An 18,160-nucleotide genomic window follows, 5' to 3' on the forward strand; every position below is an offset into this window, starting at 1 on the left:
CATTGGTTTTTATTACGGCTTGTACCCCCTCCCCCTGGCCGGCTTCGCCCTGCCCATGTTTTCTATGTCTCAGTCTGTCCATCTCCTGACGTTCAAGTTCGCAGGAACGTCACGTCCGCACTTGAACTTGCAGCTCAGGGGGGCTTCTCCGTACCCCCATCACTCTCTCTTTGCGAAAAAGTCATGAAGAGGTCCGCACGACCCGCCGCGCGCTCCGCCTCAGCCTCTGCATGATCCGCACTTCATTTCTTCTTTGCTTGTTTTCCCCCCCTCTCTTTGGATGTCAGAGGCATCAATGAAGATATTTCACTTGGAGTCTACCTTATAGGAACGGATTTCCCAATGTGAACTCAGCTGAAGAGCCGACACAAAACCAACATGTCTCGCCGCAAGCAAGGCAAACCCCAGCACTTGAGCAAACGGGAGTTTTCGCGTAAGTGGAGTTGAATCATATATTGACTTAATTTAGCTGCTTGCCCCTCTCGGAGAGCAGCCTCTTGTGTTTCTTTCGTATAGGGCAACTTCCTAAGGGGGATTTGAATAGGTAAGAGTGCAGCCACGTACGGACCCACCGCTGTCCTGAGTGAAATTACAGATCGCAAACCTTTCAGAGAACACAGGTGCTTTGAAAGAGACATTTTGGAATCTTCTGACAGAAGTTTTAAAACAGCTTTAAGTTGTGTTGGCGAACGTGTTGTATAACGCAGTCTTTCAAGGTTTCTTTTCGCCATTAAAGGGCATGCATGGGCTTTATGAGCGGAGACCTTTGGCTATATGAAGGCAGCTGAGGCACTCTGCTGCCCCTACACATTCTGTAGTTTCCAGGTGCAGCATGTAAACCTGCTTCACTTCAGCAACCCCTCGCTCTTCTTTTTGTCGTCCGAAGGTGCTTACAGAGGTTCGAGCTGGCTTGAAACACAGGGAAGTGGTGTTTACATACCCACTTACCCACAGCGCAGGGACCTCGTGCGCGTTATCGAGAAGCAGAAGGAATACAGTTTCTGTGCCACAAATTCCTCACAGCTGCTGTTTGAACACGCTGTGGAAAATGCACATAAGCGTTTCTATTGTTATGAACTGACATATTGTGTGTGGATACAGAAGAATCTCCGCGCGCAACACTGTTTTACAACTAAAGTGCATGAAGCCCGAAATGGTTTAATGCGCGCGCGTGTGATAATGCTACCCGTCATTAAAAGAGATTGCGTGAGAGGTATTTTGCGTGACACTCAGATCTGCAGGAGAATGACTCCTCGTAATCCGTCTGGTTACAAAAGGAAATGCTTCATCAATACACTCATCCGTGTAGGCTACCACAGTTTATGCAGACGTCTCCAGATGCACAGGTTGTTATAATTATGAGTTTTAAGTGGACATTTGGAGCCATGCGCTTCTTTTGTCCTTAATTATTCTTGTCCTAAACGCTTCTCTGCATGCTCTTCTCATTTCGGTAGAAACCAATTATGCTCTCGCAACATGTATGCCTTCAATTGTCGAGTAATTGTCAAAAGGTTTGTCGGTGGGGGGCGCAATATGATTGTAGTCCTGTAGACCACTTATGAACTTGAACTTGATCCAGTTTTTCCCCCTGTGCAGAGGCGTCTTATTGCAGAAATGAGTGATTCTTTATTTCATGCTACTAGTGCTCCTCTTGTGTAGGTTCAAAAACGAGAAGAAAATAGTATAATATTTCACCATGCTCACAGAGAATGTATCCATCAAATGATTTTAAAAAAAGACAGTTACTCTTTATGAAAGTCATATTTTAGAAAGATGTAGGCCACATTTGAAGAAAGAACTTCATTTATAATTGCAGAGGTTTTATTTTAAAGCCTTGTTTCTATTTTTGGCTTTGACCCAGATCTTTCAAACCAATTCACTTTTGATTGATGTTTTTTTTTTTTTTTTTTTTACACATTAAAGTTATTAATTTAAACTGCTTAATCCTACAAGATTAACACATTTTAGTTTTGTAGGGCTTTGATTAAATATGAATGAACGTTCTGTTGTTTAAGGCCTCGCTAAAAACATATGAGAAAGTATATTTTCCTCTTTGCCATTTCTCAATGTCTCCTACAGCTGAATAACATTATTGATCCTAATATTATAACAGGGAGTTTGTCATGTTTAACATTGCAGAGGAAGAGGCCTTGTGATTTCTCTGATAGTGAATCAGACCTGCTCCTGTCGCCCAGAGCGAAAACACTGGCCCAAACTACTTTAGATTCTGGCGCGGTCAGATGTCTGAAAAACGGATTATATTTTAGTTTCCAAAGTTATTCACATCACTCTTGCTTGGCATCAAAATGAGATTATTTGGTTTGAAGAAAATCTTTCCACCTAACCCAGCCTCACACACCTCGCCTGTGTCTGTGGCATAAGCTGGTTAAGATAAGCTCTGGTAAAATAGGGGAAAGAGTCCCTCATCTTTAATGCAGCTGAACATCCAGGTAACAGGGCCTATCTTGCATAGTCCCTCACCACCTTCTCATCCGACCCGACATGGAATTAAAGGTTGAACCAGCAGCGAGAATTCATCACATCTTATCTCAACATCCCAGTCGGGGCAGCCGATGTCGTTTACCGTGTGGCTAGATTACTTCTTTAAAAAATGCTCTCTCTCTCTCTCTCCCTCCCTCTCTCTCTTTTTCTCTCTCTCTGTCTCTGTCTCTGTCGGTACTTCAGGGACCTACTCCACATCCAACCCCTCAATGTCTAACCTTGGTTCACGAGATCCCAGCACTTTTAACGAAATGGGGTCCAATCATCTTGAACTCAAATTAGAATCTATTTTTTGATTCTCAGAGGTGTTAGGTTCATTAAAAAAGTGAGATTGGCAGCACAATAAAGAGGGTCAAGCAACTTAATCGTTTGGCTGCTGCCTGTGAGCTGAACATGTCAGTCCTTATCGAAGTCTGTGTGCTCTTTCTTTCTTTCTTTCTTTTGTTCGCCTACTAAACTTTGCAACATGAACAATTTACACCTCAAATCTTTTTCCTCTGTGTGTCTCTATAGATTTTGCATGAGTGAGACTCATAACACAACTCACCGGCTCTCTGTTGCCTCCACTGACACATCTGTTTACCAGCTCCCCGGAATCACTACCTCTCACTGAACCATATCTCACTATCCTCTCTCTTGTCTTTCCTTCCAGCTGAGCCGCTGTCAGGCATTTTACCGGAAGAAGACTTTCAGGACTCCACCAGGCTGGGCGTGGATGAGGGTGAGCCCCTCAAAGGGGACCAGGACCTTCTCACCTGTGGCCAGTGTCACTCCCGCTTCCCCCTGGCCGACATCCTGCTGTTCATCGAACACAAACGGAGGCAGTGCCACGGGAGCCTCTGCACGGACAAACCTCTAGACAGGCCGCCCTCCTCCCCGCTTGCCTCACCCCTCTCTACATCCTCCTCACACTCGCAGACCCACCATCAGCACCCACGGAGGGTGTATCACCCTGTGGAAGTGGCAATTCAGGTGTCGCCGCAGGATGAGGATTGTTTATCTGCACCCTTGCAAGGAATAATCCCAAAGCAGGAGAATATCACAGGTAAACACACAGAGGGAGCTTAAAATGGCTGCCACTCAAAGGTACACAAATGAGAACGGGAAAAATGTGATTTGAGGTCTAAAGGTGTGCAGTAGGTCACACTTTCTGAGGGTCATAGAGAGTTGAGGTAAAAGAAAACACTTTCTCGGATTTATTTGGTTTTGCTTTGGGTAGTGAGGATGATTCCTTCCTTAAAAAAAAAAAAAACCACAGTGTGAATGATCTGCCACTGCATTTAGGAGCTGTGAATCTCCCTCGACCACATGAAGAACAGTCGCCCTGAAAAGGATTCTGAGAAGCGGAAACATTTGCAGAGAGTAAAAAAGACACTCGCACAGAGACAGACAAAGAAACAGATCATGAAAGAGTGAGAGAGGGAGAAAAAAAAAAGAAGATGTGCTTCTTTTGGTTTTGTTGCTGCATCACAGATGTGCTCGGACCGTGTGGCCTCCACATTCTCTCTCATGTGGTGCTGAGAGATGTATCTCCATCCCTCCCTGGCTTATTACGCTGCCATATCTATCCTTCCCTCAAATATGTGCCTGTGAAGCATCACTCTGATGCTAAAGTTAAAAGAGATAGAAAAGAATGTAATTATGCCGAACTGTCAAGGAAGAAGCGTTTATTTGAGGAAGCCTACAGCCACTAATTGTCAGTGCTTTTCTTGATTCGAGTAATTAAGGACTTCTTAAGGCGGCTGGTTTGTTGTTTGTCATTGGGGCTGAATGAGGCCGTAGTGAAAACATGACTCGCCGTGCAAACAAGCATGCATCCCTCATGACTGCTTCTACAGAGTGGGGTTTGATTTTGACCTGCCTTTTTTTGTCGTTATTCATCCCCTTTAGCAGAATTGATAGCGAGCCAGATCAGGCTGATTGTCTGTGCAGTTTTGATTTAATTTGGAGCCAATTGAGGATAAGTAGAGGAATAATAGTACTAGATAATGTGAGCTACTGTACTGCATTAGTCAGCGCTGCTGCTTTGCAGATGGCATTGCAAAGGGACTACTGTTATCTGTTGTTAGCTCGTCAGCCTCTCAATCACACAGAATGACCACTGTTCATTAGTGTGCAGTTTGTCAAACATCTGCCCGTGTATAAGCACACACCCACACACCCACACACACACACACACACACACACACACACACACACACACACACACACACACACACACACACACACACACAATTGGAAATAGGCATAAGCATTCTCACAAACAAACACACTCACACATGCACACACAGGCACACACACTCACACATTTAGTCCAATATGCCTCTTGGCCATGTCAGCTGTTCGAACTTGCTTTTCTTTGCTCATTTAGATCATCATGCAGTGGAGTTCACATGACAACACAAGGTCACTAGCATTGTGAGCTTAGCTTTTTTTAGATGGCTCATGTCTCTTGGCATTGTCTAACAGCGGGGGTTTCGGCTCTGTGTTATAATATAGAGAAAGATCTGGTAGTGGATGTTTTTTTCTAATCCTGGGAGGGAAGTGTCTGAGGTCAAGATTACAGAAGAAAAAGAATAAACCTGCAAAAAAAGATTGAATGCAGCCTCATCGCATTAAAGCTAAAACATCAGTCACGTGTGCATACAAGCCAGACTCCCCCCACCTCTGTTTTCTGGGTGAAAGAGTGATGGATTCAGACTGGCAGTGCCAGCGCGCCACCCCATAGCACATATGCTGGCTGCCATGTTCTCTCACCCTGCTCAGTTAGAAGCTGACACTGAGATGAGGCATCTTGATACATACTGTTCCTACACCGTGTATCTCTGCCTAACTGGTTTATGTCATATGTTTTTTTCCAGGGGAGTGTACTATACGTTACACCCTTAAAGATTCTCCATATACTCAAATGAATTTGACCCCTCTGCTCCCCACCCTCCTCCTGAAATGTCATTTGACGCTGATGGATTTCTGGACCTCAGATATACACGGGTTTAGAAAAGCTGCAGCCATAAAGAAGCTGACACCCCAGCATGGTTGAACTTGGAGCCGGGGGGCAGCGGGGGCAGTTTTGTGAGCTGGAGATGAAGCTGTGTGCCTCTCAGCCTCCGTCTTTGGGACAGCTGAGGCCGTCTGGGATCCTCGTGGCTGCAGCTGGGGCCGGGGTCTGCAGTCTGGAGTTGTGGGCCGTTAGACGAGGGCAGAGCAGTCTGCGTGCCATCATTTGCATGATAAACAATTTAAGATATGCATAGGGCCACGTAGCTTGTCTCCAGATTATGGATGGCCCAGAAAAAAAAAAGCAGATGACAGTTTCTCACACTAAATAAGTGACTGCAGTAGAGTGTAAAACTGAGATTCTATCACAGGATATAATCAGTAATAAACAGATTGATGCTGAAGTTGATTCATAGTTTTATTTATGTTATCATCAATTGTTTGATGTGATTGTTTGGAGTAATTGGAGCTTGCTGGGGATGCTCTTCCTTGTTATGATCCAGAGTGCACAACCAGAGCTCAAGCTTTTTCACATCCTATAAACCATAGTGAGTATTTTTACAAATCATCTCTCTTCACAACACTTAATGACTGTGGAAGCACGTTCTTGTGCTTGTACCGCAGCCTGTATTCAACCAGCCCGGCATTAGCACCTCTTGCATTCTCACCAGTGTAGCCATGTGTGTTAATGAGGCCATTGTAGTCGCTCCGATCGACCACCACCTCACACTTCTGCCTCTTTCCAGCACACTGCCTCTATTGTAACCTGGACTCTCAATCGATACTGAGTTAATTATGGTGGCCACCTTTCCCCTTTTTTCTCTATGAGGAGGAAAACATTCTTACAGTAGAGCGGTTTTTCTTTTAACACCTCTCTGTGGCTTCAGCGTGTCTTCCCGCAGCAGCTTGCCCGTACTGTTTGTCCCTGTGTGTGTTGTGGAGACAAAGGTATTTAGCCGGCTCCGTATTGGCACTGTGCCACCTTTCTCCAAACCACCAGCCCCACACCCCCCTCATAAGCACACATGTATACACACTGGGTATATCTGTCAGGCAGAGCTGGGGGGCTGGGCAGTTCATTGAGAGGGAGAGTGTGTGTGTGTGTGTGTGTGTGTGTTAGGGGGGGCGAGAGGATCCTTGATATCTTTTTTTTTTCTTCCTGTGGACAGCGCGTGTGTGGTTGTGTGCATATGGGATGCTTTTGCAAGTTCACATGCAATGTGTGCTTTTGTTCCGGTGATCACTTTAATTGATACTGAAAAGGCACAGATGCATGCTATTGTAATTATTATGCACTGGCTAATATTTCACAATAAGCACCCCATTGTCTGTAAATCTGACTCTAATTTGATCGTACAGTTGCTCAGGGCTCGTATAAAAAGTGGTCCTATTTCTGGATGTGGGCTACACTAAGTTTTAATGAAAGTGAAAAGGAATGGTTTTAGAATAAATTTTTCATAGAGGACATTTTTATATTCTGAAGGCGAGCTCTAAACACCCGCAAACGTTGTCAGTGGAAATCTGTCAGCCTTTGTTGTTGGATTGAGTGTTAGGGGCTGCGGCTGCATTCAAGTGCTGAAGTCTAGTGGATGTTTACATCTCCTGTGTGGATGCAGTGTTAAACTAATGTATGTGCATATGTGTGGATGTGTGTGTGGATGAGTGTGGTTTTGACCACTTAAACTGTTTATAGCTTTCTGTGTGTGTTGGTGTGTGTTTGAGTGTGTGTGTGTCGGGCTGTTTGTTAAAGCTTTACTACTTTGGGCGTGCAGGCTGAACATGAAAGGGTCTTTGACTTGGCAAGCCTTGCAGGAGGACACCCCTCTGTGGACCATGCCAGGCCAGACTTGGCACACAGTGCAATGCCTGAGGGACGGGCTGGGTCTTTATGTGTGTTTGAGTGTGTTTCTCTGTGTGTGTGTGTGTCTTAAGAGGAAGGTAGAAGAGGTGTAGCTGTATGCCAAAGTAATGTTTTGTGGCTTTAGGAAGCAGGACTTATGGTGAGGTGAGTGCTTCAACTGACAGCCCCAAATGTGTGTGTGTACTTAACGATAGGTGTGTGTGTGTGTGTATGTGAGAGTGTGTGTGCTATCCTCAGGGCTGCAGCCTGGGCTTCCTGTGTCTCTGTTTGTCTTCTAACCACCCTGGTACCACAGCCTCGGGCCATTCAGGTGGAGGCTAGTTCAAGTATGCTCACACACACACACGGACACACACCAACATGCTCACAAAAGGAGTGCTTACACACCCACAAATGTACACAGACACACACCTGTTTTATGAACACCCACAAATGTACACAGACACACACCTGTTTTATGAACACAGCAATCCCCCCCACCCTCCCTGCGCCTTCACCCTCCTCAGATATAGACACAGAAATACACACACATGCACAGTGTTAACCCCCTCCTGTGAACCTGTGTTTTGTCCGTAATAAATGTGTTGTGGCAGAGGCCCCATGATGTGTTGTGAGTTGATGAGATCTGTCAGAAACATATGATACTTATTTCAGCCCCCTCCCTTACGTTTCCCCCCCCCCCCCCCCTCTCTCTCTCCCCCATTCATTTTCTATCACCCTCCCTCGCTCCAGCTCTTTCTCCAGTAGTTTGTCTCGTGGGACTGGAAACTTCAAGTTTTGGCTACATTAGCGTGTCTGCACCTCTTAAAGGCTTCCAACATCCACTCTGGAGCTCATTCTCACTCTCCCAGATACGGCTGCACTGCAAGCCAGAAGACATACACACACACACACACACACACACACACACAATCGCACACATGTACACGTTTGCTGCCTACTTCCATCCCCTCTCCTTGCTGTCAAAGGAAGCAATACGACAGAAACAACCTTGTTTGTCCACAGCCGCGTCGCACAGGTTGAAAAAGTAGCCTCAGAAATAAGCGTGTCCTGCCGCTGTCCTGTCAATAGCGTGGCAGGCAGTCACATCACGGGGTCAGGGGTTGTCTGACAGCGTCAGGGCCTGTCACACCAGCCGCCGGCTTCACCACCTGCAGGTTAATGACTTTATTTTTAGACAGAAACTGAAACAGAGAAGAAAAAGTGTCTTTGATACAGCTGTAGCTCAGGAAGCGGCAGATGAGGAAGCAAAAGAACTGACGTGATATTTTAGGATGTGGGCAAGTTAGCTTTGGTTTCCGATACGGAGAAGAGATTTGAACACACTACTTTGTTTCCCATTTATTCTTAAACATAAAAGTCTACAGAGTCTCATTGTTATTTAGGTCATGACTTAGATCCAGGTTTTATGTGATGGAGGGTTCGTATTGCAATTTCAGTATCACTATTAAATATATCAGGTCAACATCTGCTGCCCTTGTTGTGTGCGTAGTGTTTAGATGAGAACTATTGCTTTGTCTTCCTCACGCTCATGGTGATAACACTGAGGACGTCATGCTCGTCTGAACCCATTGATCCAGGTCACTATCTGTCTCTTTAGTGTTCCTTACTCTACTATCTGTCCCCTTGCAGGTCCCAGTGCTGGGCTCGGCCCGTCAGACTGTGCATGAGGTCCTTTTTGGTGTGTGCGAGTCTATTTGTACCTTTTGTATGTGGGGTGGGTGGTCCTCTACAGCTGTCTCGCCAGCCTTATCTCAAGCACAGAGATAGAGGACAGAGAGGGGCCCTGTGTCTGACGCTTTGTGAAAACTAGCAGTTTGTGTGTGCGAGAAAGTCGAAGAAGGCTTTAGCATGTGCTCGCTCATGCAACTTGTCTGCCGCAGCTTCTTTTTTTAAAATAAATGTATACTAATAGGTTGCTGTTGTCCTCAGGGGGGAACTGTGTTCAAAAGCTCATTGCCTCCTAATAGCTGAAGTTAGCTGTACATTTGATCTTAGATTCAAATCCCACGTCTTGAAACGATGATCAGAAGACATGGGCCTCATTTATATTTTAAGAGAGTGTTAATTTGGTTATTAGAATCACTTTAGGCTATTTAGTTGTATTAGGGTTCTTCGCACAGAAGCATGCAGGCTGAGTAGGCTTAGCACTTCCAGCAAACAACACACACCTTCATCATTTATGCAAGGATGCATGCGCACACACATACTTGCACTTCCACTCCATCCCCCATGCCAAACTGACCCCCAACCCTCATCGCGCACACACAAACACATTCATACACACTCACAAACGCACACCGCTGTCCCAGGCACCCTTTACTTTTGCAGGCTGAATCTCACTGATAACATGCTGGCGCCCTCATTTAAATTTGAAGCGCTTCTTTAATCTTCAAAGGCCTGATTGCTTTATGAATATGCATGGACCGAGCTGACTCTCAGTTCATTACCTTGTTGTAAATTCTAATGACCATTAGGGCCCCGCGCGGTAATTGCCAATTGTTTTGCATTTTTGATTAGCCCATTACCGGAGCGCATTCTGAACATGTCTGCCCCTGCCTGCCTGCCAGGCCACGGCAAGAAGCAGAGAAGGGAGGTGCAGGAAGGGAGGGGGAAAAAAGAAGGGGAGCGCGTGCAAGGGAAGGTGGTGGGGGAGGCAGGGAAACACATTTTAAGCAGCGTAAATTTTGATGCTTTGCCCAAAATGTTAGTTTTGTTTAGAGAGGTGAGCCAGAGGGAAATGAAAGAGACAATGCAAGAGAATGTAGAACTGGATGTTCCCTAAACAAGTATGTTTCTGCGGAGCTTGAGTGCAAGAGCGTGTACCTAGCTGCATTTATGTCAGCATGTGTATTTGTTGACTGTGTGCCTGGATGTCCGCCTGACTGTGTGTACATGTCCAAGTTTGCGTGCAGTTGGTTGAGTGGAATGGAGTTGGTTGGTGTGCCGGGAGTGGTGGGGCGGTTCTTGCAGTGCATCCCAACGCTCCCCGTGCCTGGGACTTATGAAAGATTGATGGCTCCTTGCAGAATGGCATCAGCCTGCTACAACTTGATAACATCTAATGGATAATTTAGCGCTCTAAAACCAGCGGGCTGGTCCCCTCCTCTTAAGCAAGCAGTGGAGGATAGCATCTGCTGGGCATTTGGGGCTGCTGTGTGCTGGAGAGACACGAGGACAAGCAGAGAGAAGAGGAAGAAAGGGAGTGAAAGGAGGGGGAAAGATGGAACTTGCGTGTGAGCGTTAGTGTGACCATGGCGTGAGTGCTAGTCCCTCGCCCATGCCTGAAGTGAGCTTGTGGTATCACATTTGTTAGCAAGAACTCTGTAGTCATTTCACTACAAGCACCTCAACTTTTCTATTCTACGCCTTACTGGAAAAGGACTTAATTATGTCTTCTTGTAAGACACTTGCCGCTAAAAAAAAAAACCAATCAGATCAACCAAAAAATCACAGCCTGTCAAATTACAACAAAGTTAAATCACATTTTATCTCAAGACACTTTTCATAGAGAGCCTTGAGCAAGTACAGGAAGGGAAAACTTTCTTTCGACAGGCAGAATCTGTGAGAAGATCGAGACGAGTGCTGCGACTGTGAAAAAGTCCAACACCATGACAGTTTTTTTTGCATTTGCATCGATCAATTGGAAAAGAGTAGAATGAATGTAATACAATATTCATAAATTAATACCAGTATATATTATATCGATCACATGTATCCGTCATCACCCTGGCTCACTCGCTCGTGGTAAACTCTCCTGAATATTTCCTGCTGCATTCTCACATGGGCTCACTCACTTCAGTCAGTGTTTTTTTTTTTTTTTTTTTTTTACATTTTAAAGATTTCTTTTTGCCTTTATGCGTTTTTATGTAGGCGATATAACAGTGGATACCATAGGACATTGTGAGAAGAGAGTGAGGGATGACATGTGGCAATGTGCCATGGGTCGAAAGTCGAACCAGGAGACCCACTTCGAGGACTATTTCAGAACTAGAATCATAACAAGAATCAGAAATTCTTTATTAATCTCCAGGGGAAAATGTGGGCGGTACAATTGCTCCTACACAGAATATACAGTAAGTCTAAAAACAGAAGATATGAGCATAAGGTGTAACATATAAGCATATTGATATAAATCTAAGCATGGAGATGTAAGATACAAGGAAGGAACACATATGCAAATGTCAATATGTACATTAAAAAACAAAGATATATATATAGAATAAATAGGGATATAGTGTAAAATATAGCAACAAGTACAACAAAAAATAGCAGCATGTACATAGGAATATGTACCGATGTGAAGCCAGACTATGAATATGTAAATATATGTGCATTAAAAAATACGAGTACACACAGCATGTACGTATAGCGTCTGTTAAAAGGCTGTGGGACATCATCGTGAGGCTACCAGCACCCCTCAGTTAAAGTTTTAAACCAGTTTGGTCTCTGCATCTTCTGGGGTGCCTTTACTTTTCCTACTCGTGGCATCTTCAGCATTGTTGATGGGCAGGACATAATGAATGTAAAACCCCATCACTTGTGGAAACCCCTTCCACGGAACATTTTCATACAGTAGACCTGTTTTAAAATGCCCAAAAAGGCTTCCTTCATAATTGAACCCATAAATGTTGCAGGACCCATGTATGGAGCTGGCTTCTTTCTATCTCTCTTGTGTATCATTCATAATCTCCGTAGTGTTTACACACAGCTCCTTGGCCTACTGTCTGTCTCTTATTCCCAGACTATTAAGCTGTTGACAGTTTGGTTAATCGTCCCGCAGTTTGACTTCAGGGGAACCGGAGAGGGGTCAGCGGAGCCCGTCTCCGAGGTGTGAAGAGTAAGTGGCCCGAGTGTGCGCTCTGTTCTTCGCTCTGTGGCGTGCCTTCATGTCATGAGTTTGTCTCGTTTTAACAGGGGTGGGGGGAACTGCATTGGCAGAGGAGAGAGGAGAAGGGAGGAGGAGGAGGAGGAGGAGGAGGAGGAAGAGGAGGAGGAGGAGGAGGAGGAGGAGGGGGCTGTCTGTCTTTGCTCTGGTCTTGGAGGGGCCAGGAGGGGCCACCAACACAATGGGGAGATTGTCCAGCTCTGGATCAGCTATAGCAACTAGCTAGTTTGTGTGTGAGCAGCCTTACTGGTTTGTCTATGTCCAGCTTGTGTATGTTCACACTCACACACATGCATTCAGACTGAAAGAGGGATGAAGCAGCAACAGCAGAGCCGCTATGGCCAGAGGAGTCTTGGGCAGACAGCATGATAGATGGCTTTGTTAAAGGGTCCCAGGGTGTCCCCTGAACTTGAAGCACTCTGTTTATCTTGAATAGGAGCAGCACAGAGTGTTGGAGGGCAGCGAGGGGGAGGAGGAGGAGGAGAACGAGGAGGAGAAAGGGAATGATATAGCTTTCAGGGGAAGGGAGAGAAAGGGAGTGCAGGAGGAGGGAGAGGGAGAGCGAGGGTCTGTATCTGGGCAGGCCTGACTGGGGGTTGGGGAGGTTAAGGGGGGGTCGGGAGAAGGCATGGCTGCTGGAGAGAGAGACGGAGCGGAGGAAAAGCAGGGTGGGGGGGGGGGGGGGGGGGGGGTGGCTCTCCTCATAGCTGTCCATTAACAGATGAACTTGGCAGTGGTCCAGGCCTCAAAGGTCTTGGGAGACAGGCACGCATACACACATGCGCATGCACACGCACGCATGGATGCACACTTCCCTGGTGCCTGCCACCTTTGGATGGAATGCCACTGTGGTTCTTTTCTGTCCGGAAGCGAAAGAGGACACGTCTCTGGCTCACCTATGTCAGAACCAGTTCAGACCGGTTGGCCAGTCAGGCCGAAAAAGGCGTCGGACAGGCCCTCTTCTCTGTGTCTCTCCTCTCTCTGTTTTCCCGTCTTTAGAGGAGGAAACAGAGAGAACCTCTAACCTGAGGGCACAGGACAATGCAGAGGAGAGAAAAAAGAAGCGAGGGAGCGTGGGAACAAAGTGAGAGGCGAATGGATGTGCTCGTAAACAGGGTGGGAAGAGGAGGGAAAAGTGTTTGGTTGTTGTTGGTGCTCTCCTCTTGATGAGGCAACATGAGCTTAACACCAGCGCGCCTATTGTGTGCTGAAAACATTACAGCAAACATGAGAGTGCTGAAAACAGGGAGGCAGAATTTGATATGCGAGATGTACACAATAGACTGTTGAGCTGTGTGGTCAAGAAACCTTCTATTTGTGTCAGCTTTACATGCATGAATATGTCGTGAATCCATCTATCATATATGTACACATGTGCCCGTAATGGAAATCTTGTCCGTGAGCGTGTTTGTGTCTCTGTTTTCCATAAAATATGGACGCGGCCCCTCTCCTAATTACGACTCGGATGTGTCCCTTGAGTTTTGAGAGCAGGCTGTTCAATGTGCCACTTCAAATGCTTTCAGCGAACACACACAAACCTGCCTCGAGACAGCAGATCAGAAAGCTCCGTCACATCCTGAACATCTAAGGAATTCGAGGAACTGAGAGTTTTCTCACTGCAGGACTGCAGAACTTCTTGGAGTCAGTGTTAAAGCTACAGCCGTCATTTTCTGTCAACTTAAAACACATGTTTGTTTGCTGGGTTTTAATGTTTGCAGTCGTCGACAATATCAGATTAAAAGAGAAAAAGCATGATTGTGATCAAAAGCAAAAGCTCGGGTGGGGAAAGCGGTGTGTTGAAAAGTGTAAAACTCGAGTGAAACCTTGTGTTTGAAACTCTGAAAGGGTGTAGGTAGGATGTGGTGTCAGCTTTCCAGCAAGTCATGCAGGTGTCTTTCTCTCTAGCTTTATCTTTTTTCTGCAACCCCCCCCCCCCCCCCCCCCCCCCCTCTTTTTCCTTGTTGGATTTGATTTTGACATATGGACTCTTGAGAAGAGACCAAAAGTTCAAATGCAGCCACTCAAGTATCAGATATCTTCATTTTATTAATTTCCTTTGATTCTTTGAAGTTGGACACATATAGAAATGACAACACATGATAAATGTGTACATCTCTCCTCCTGTATAGACTGGAACTAGGACAGGCTATTGGAAGGTGTCAAATAACAAATGTTGCCACTGAATGCCTCAGATTTCCAGGCTTGTGTAATAAATCTAGTGTGGAAAAATAAAATTGTTTAGGATTAAAGGAATTCAGTGTCTCAAAATGTGTTCAGTGTTATATTCTGTAAACTTAGGTTTGACAAAGTCTTTCAGGCTATACCAAGCCCTGCCCACACCTAGATTAGCTGGATGTCCAAATGCACCATAATTAGCCAGTTCCTGGTGCATCACGGTTATTGTCTTTGAAGGCCTCACGCCCACATGTGATTTTAAATCTAAAGACAGTCGTGATACATCTTGTGCCAATTGACGGAGTTGAGTTTATATGTATGAATTCATCACGTATATGCTGCAGGGCAAACATGGATAATGTATGTTTGCGTGTCTGTGGGTGCATGTGTTTATGTGTCTCCATGTAAATGCATGCAATCCCATTTGCATGTATTTCACACATGCTCACATTAATTTGTTATTTATAAAGAAGGTTCTTCTTTTCATCTTCCCTTTTTATGTGATCTTTTCTTCCAGCCTTCCAGCACTTGCTCTATTTCTGAGAAACACGTTTTTCTTTTTCCAAAACTCCTGCGTGGCTACTTTGGAGCCTAAGCCAACTAAATATCTTGCTTCAGTGTGTGTGTGTGCGTGTGATGATGGCTGTTTTTATAATGCCCCCCTGCAAATTTGCATATGTATATGTGCAGATTGTATGAGAAGGGCTCTCACACTTAGAGCAGTTGGACGGGGAGGGCGATGGGGGCCGTTGCGAGGGTTGTGTGTATGCTTTATGTGTGTGTGTGAGTGTGTGTTAAAAAGGGGGGGTGGTGTTGTCGCTTTCACCCCCCTAGACAAAGCCGGCCACTGCTCCCAGATGGTAGTCTGCTCTCTTCGGCCATGTGTCTGGTGTGTGTGTGTGTGTGTGTGTGTGTGTGTGTGTGTGTGTGTGTGTGTGTGTGTGTGTGTGTGTGTGTGTGTGTGTGTGTGTGTGTTATGGATAGAGACAGATACAAAGACGGAGAGAGTGAAGGAGATATATGAAAGTGTGTGTGATGCAGGCAAAGGATGCTGATGGGACGGTGATGATGGTGGGACCCAAAGTGTGGGTGTGTGTACTGTATGCATCCACTTGGTCACAAAAAACTTTTCAGAGGTTAAACATCTCCACGTAGTATCCTTTATGGATTTCTCTGCTAACGTGACTAAATGTGATGTGCAGTGTCGTCTTTGCCCTGTTCAAAATGCATTAGAATATATAATGCAAGACACATGAATAAAGAGAGAGAGGGAGAAAGTGGGAAGTGATGGATTGAGAGATTGGCTGACAGACAGGCCGACAAGGGGGAAGGGAGGAAGAACAGAGGTAAGGACTGGTGCTTCTTTGTCTGAGTCGTGATGACCTAGAGATGCCCATGGATGTCTGGCTAATGGGGTCAGCATTAAAGACCAGGCGTCAGGATTATGTTTACATCAACTGTCTACTGGACAGTTAAACAATGAAGAAGAATAAGGTTGTTTGTTGTTGAGAGTGTGGCATGAAATGAGTCTGACTGATACACAGAAAGTCGCATTTCAGATAAGACGGACAATTTGGAAATCACTGAAAAAAAGATGCGCGTATGACCTGGTAGGAAACAGGATTTTGTTTTGTTTTGTTCTTTGCAGTTACATAATTTGTTACGGTTACTCACAAATGTCTTGTGAGGTGTAAACATTTCTGTTTAGGAAATAGCTCAGTGTTAAAGAGCCCAGATATTCAATCTAAAATCCTGCCTAAAGGCTCTGTCTAAATCCTGGTATCTCCCCAGAGCCGTGTATTAAAACAGGCCCGCAGTCCTGTTAAGAAGGGGCTATCTATCGCTTGGACAGACTCCAGCCTCTCTGACCTTGATGTTTGTTTTCCTTGTATCCCCAGACATAAACAAGGCTCTCGCATCCAGACACACAGACAGACAGGAAGTTATCCTCTCTGATGTCTTTCTCGTGCATCTGGCTCCTTGGTGAACACCGGGCAGATATGTTGGGTCCGAAAATGTGTGTGCATGTTGGTATTGGTACAAAGTGATGTGAATGCTAATTGTAAGAGAATGTTTTGGTGTCTTTTTTCAGCCCCACACCTACTTCCCCCCTGGCTGTTCTCCTCTCTGCTACCTATCTGACTGGTTCTCTCTCTCTCTCTCTCTCTCTCTCACTCTCTCTTTCATTATAGCAAAGCCCTTCTCCTTTTTCTTGACCAGGTAGTATTCTGTTATCAGACAAGAAACCAGACTCCCTTATGACAACCCTTTACCCCGTAGTTCAAAGGGCCAAGATAACCACTCACTATTTATACCTTTATTGAGGCGAACCCTTTTCTGCCAGCGAGCGTTCTGGCAGCGAATGCTTTCCATGCTGGACATGCCCTGTTCTCCCCAGGCTCTGGTACTGAGGTAGTCTGCCAAGTCGCAGGGCCAGATTGCCTGTAATAGGCCTGCCATTTCCCTCTCATCATCTGTCAGCACTCTGGATCCAACTGCAGGGTCCAAAGAGGACTACCACTCTCCAATTAAAAAGGTTAATTTGCCCTCGCCCATCTCTTCCGCCTCCCCCTCCCACTCCAGCTTGCTATGTCTTCATTAGCACTCATTTGTGCGCTGTGTGTCGCGCTTCTTTTGAATATCTCTGCTCCCGTCGTTTTCTACGAAGCTGCTATGTTTATAAAATAGATCTCAGTATCTTCTGAAAAACTCAAGTTTAACGTCCTCCCAAAAGTGATATACCCGACAAAGCTGCTTTCTTTCACAGATTTAGAAAGGAACTTAAATATATTGCTAATTTCTTTGCAAAAATATTTAGCTACAGCCAGCAACTTGTCAGAACTTAGTCAATAAGCAATGACATGAAATGGAACAGCATATTACAAACACTTTGTTCCTCTTTTTGACCAACCTGACAACCTTTTTTTTGTCTCAATACTGGGGATACATCCAATGTGTGTCATTCTTTGACTTGCCTTCGCCTACCATATCTTGTATACATTAAAAACTGCAGTGTTCTTTCTACCTGGTCCTGACTCCTGAGACCCCCCCCCCCATAGTTTCTCGTGATTTTAGTATTTCAAGAGGTGTAGCATGATAATATGTAGTTTTCAAAAAGGTTTTGCTTTGCCCAGAATTCAGCTTGCTCAACAAGGAGCAAAAATGCAACAGAAAAACCTGCCTGTCGTGCAAGACTAGCAAAACTCCTTCTGCTCTTGTGAATGTAAGTGGTCGCCATACGTCATAGTCATTATTCTCAGTCACATGATGTCCATCTCTTTAGCTTAAGCCGAACCTGAGAGGATGAGCAGCATGCCAGTTTAACCTGCTCCTGTGGGATGGAGAGTCTCTAGCGTACTTTTGTTATCCATGTTCTACCCCTGATGGAGCAGAGAACCTGTTTAGACAGAAGCCTCCATGTATCTCTATCCCTGCTCTCTCGTCCTCCCCCCATCCCCCAGGTCTTCCTCACTCCTGCCATCTTATTATCTGAGAGGTCAAAAGGAAAGGGGCCCCTTGCATCTCTTCCTTGTCTGTTCCTCTTCTTCTTGCCTGAAGCTACAGTGGAGAAATCAAACAGGAAAAACAACCGCTCTCTCTCCTGACCCCCACCCCTTCTTCTTCCCCTCAGTTTATCAGAATGAAATGTATGTGGACGTATGTGGACATGTTGCTTTGTCAACTAAAAGCCTCAGAAGGAAGCTGCTGCCTGTACAGCTGCTTTGTGTCAGTTACTG

General features: G+C 45.4%; 1 protein-coding gene across 1 annotated transcript in view; it reads left to right on the forward strand.

The window, feature by feature from the left end:
- LOC109990648 (B-cell lymphoma/leukemia 11A) overlaps positions 1-18,160 on the forward strand; it is a 37,856-nt gene continuing 19,696 nt past the window's right edge. The window contains exons 1-2 of the mRNA XM_020642827.3: positions 1-433; positions 3,155-3,547. Of these exons, the coding sequence (XP_020498483.1) occupies positions 379-433; positions 3,155-3,547 (448 nt within the window). The 5' untranslated portion in view covers positions 1-378. The remainder of the gene's footprint in view (positions 434-3,154; positions 3,548-18,160) is intronic.

This window comes from Labrus bergylta, chromosome 1, assembly GCF_963930695.1.
Source record: "Labrus bergylta chromosome 1, fLabBer1.1, whole genome shotgun sequence".
Lineage (NCBI taxonomy): Eukaryota > Metazoa > Chordata > Actinopteri > Labriformes > Labridae > Labrus > Labrus bergylta.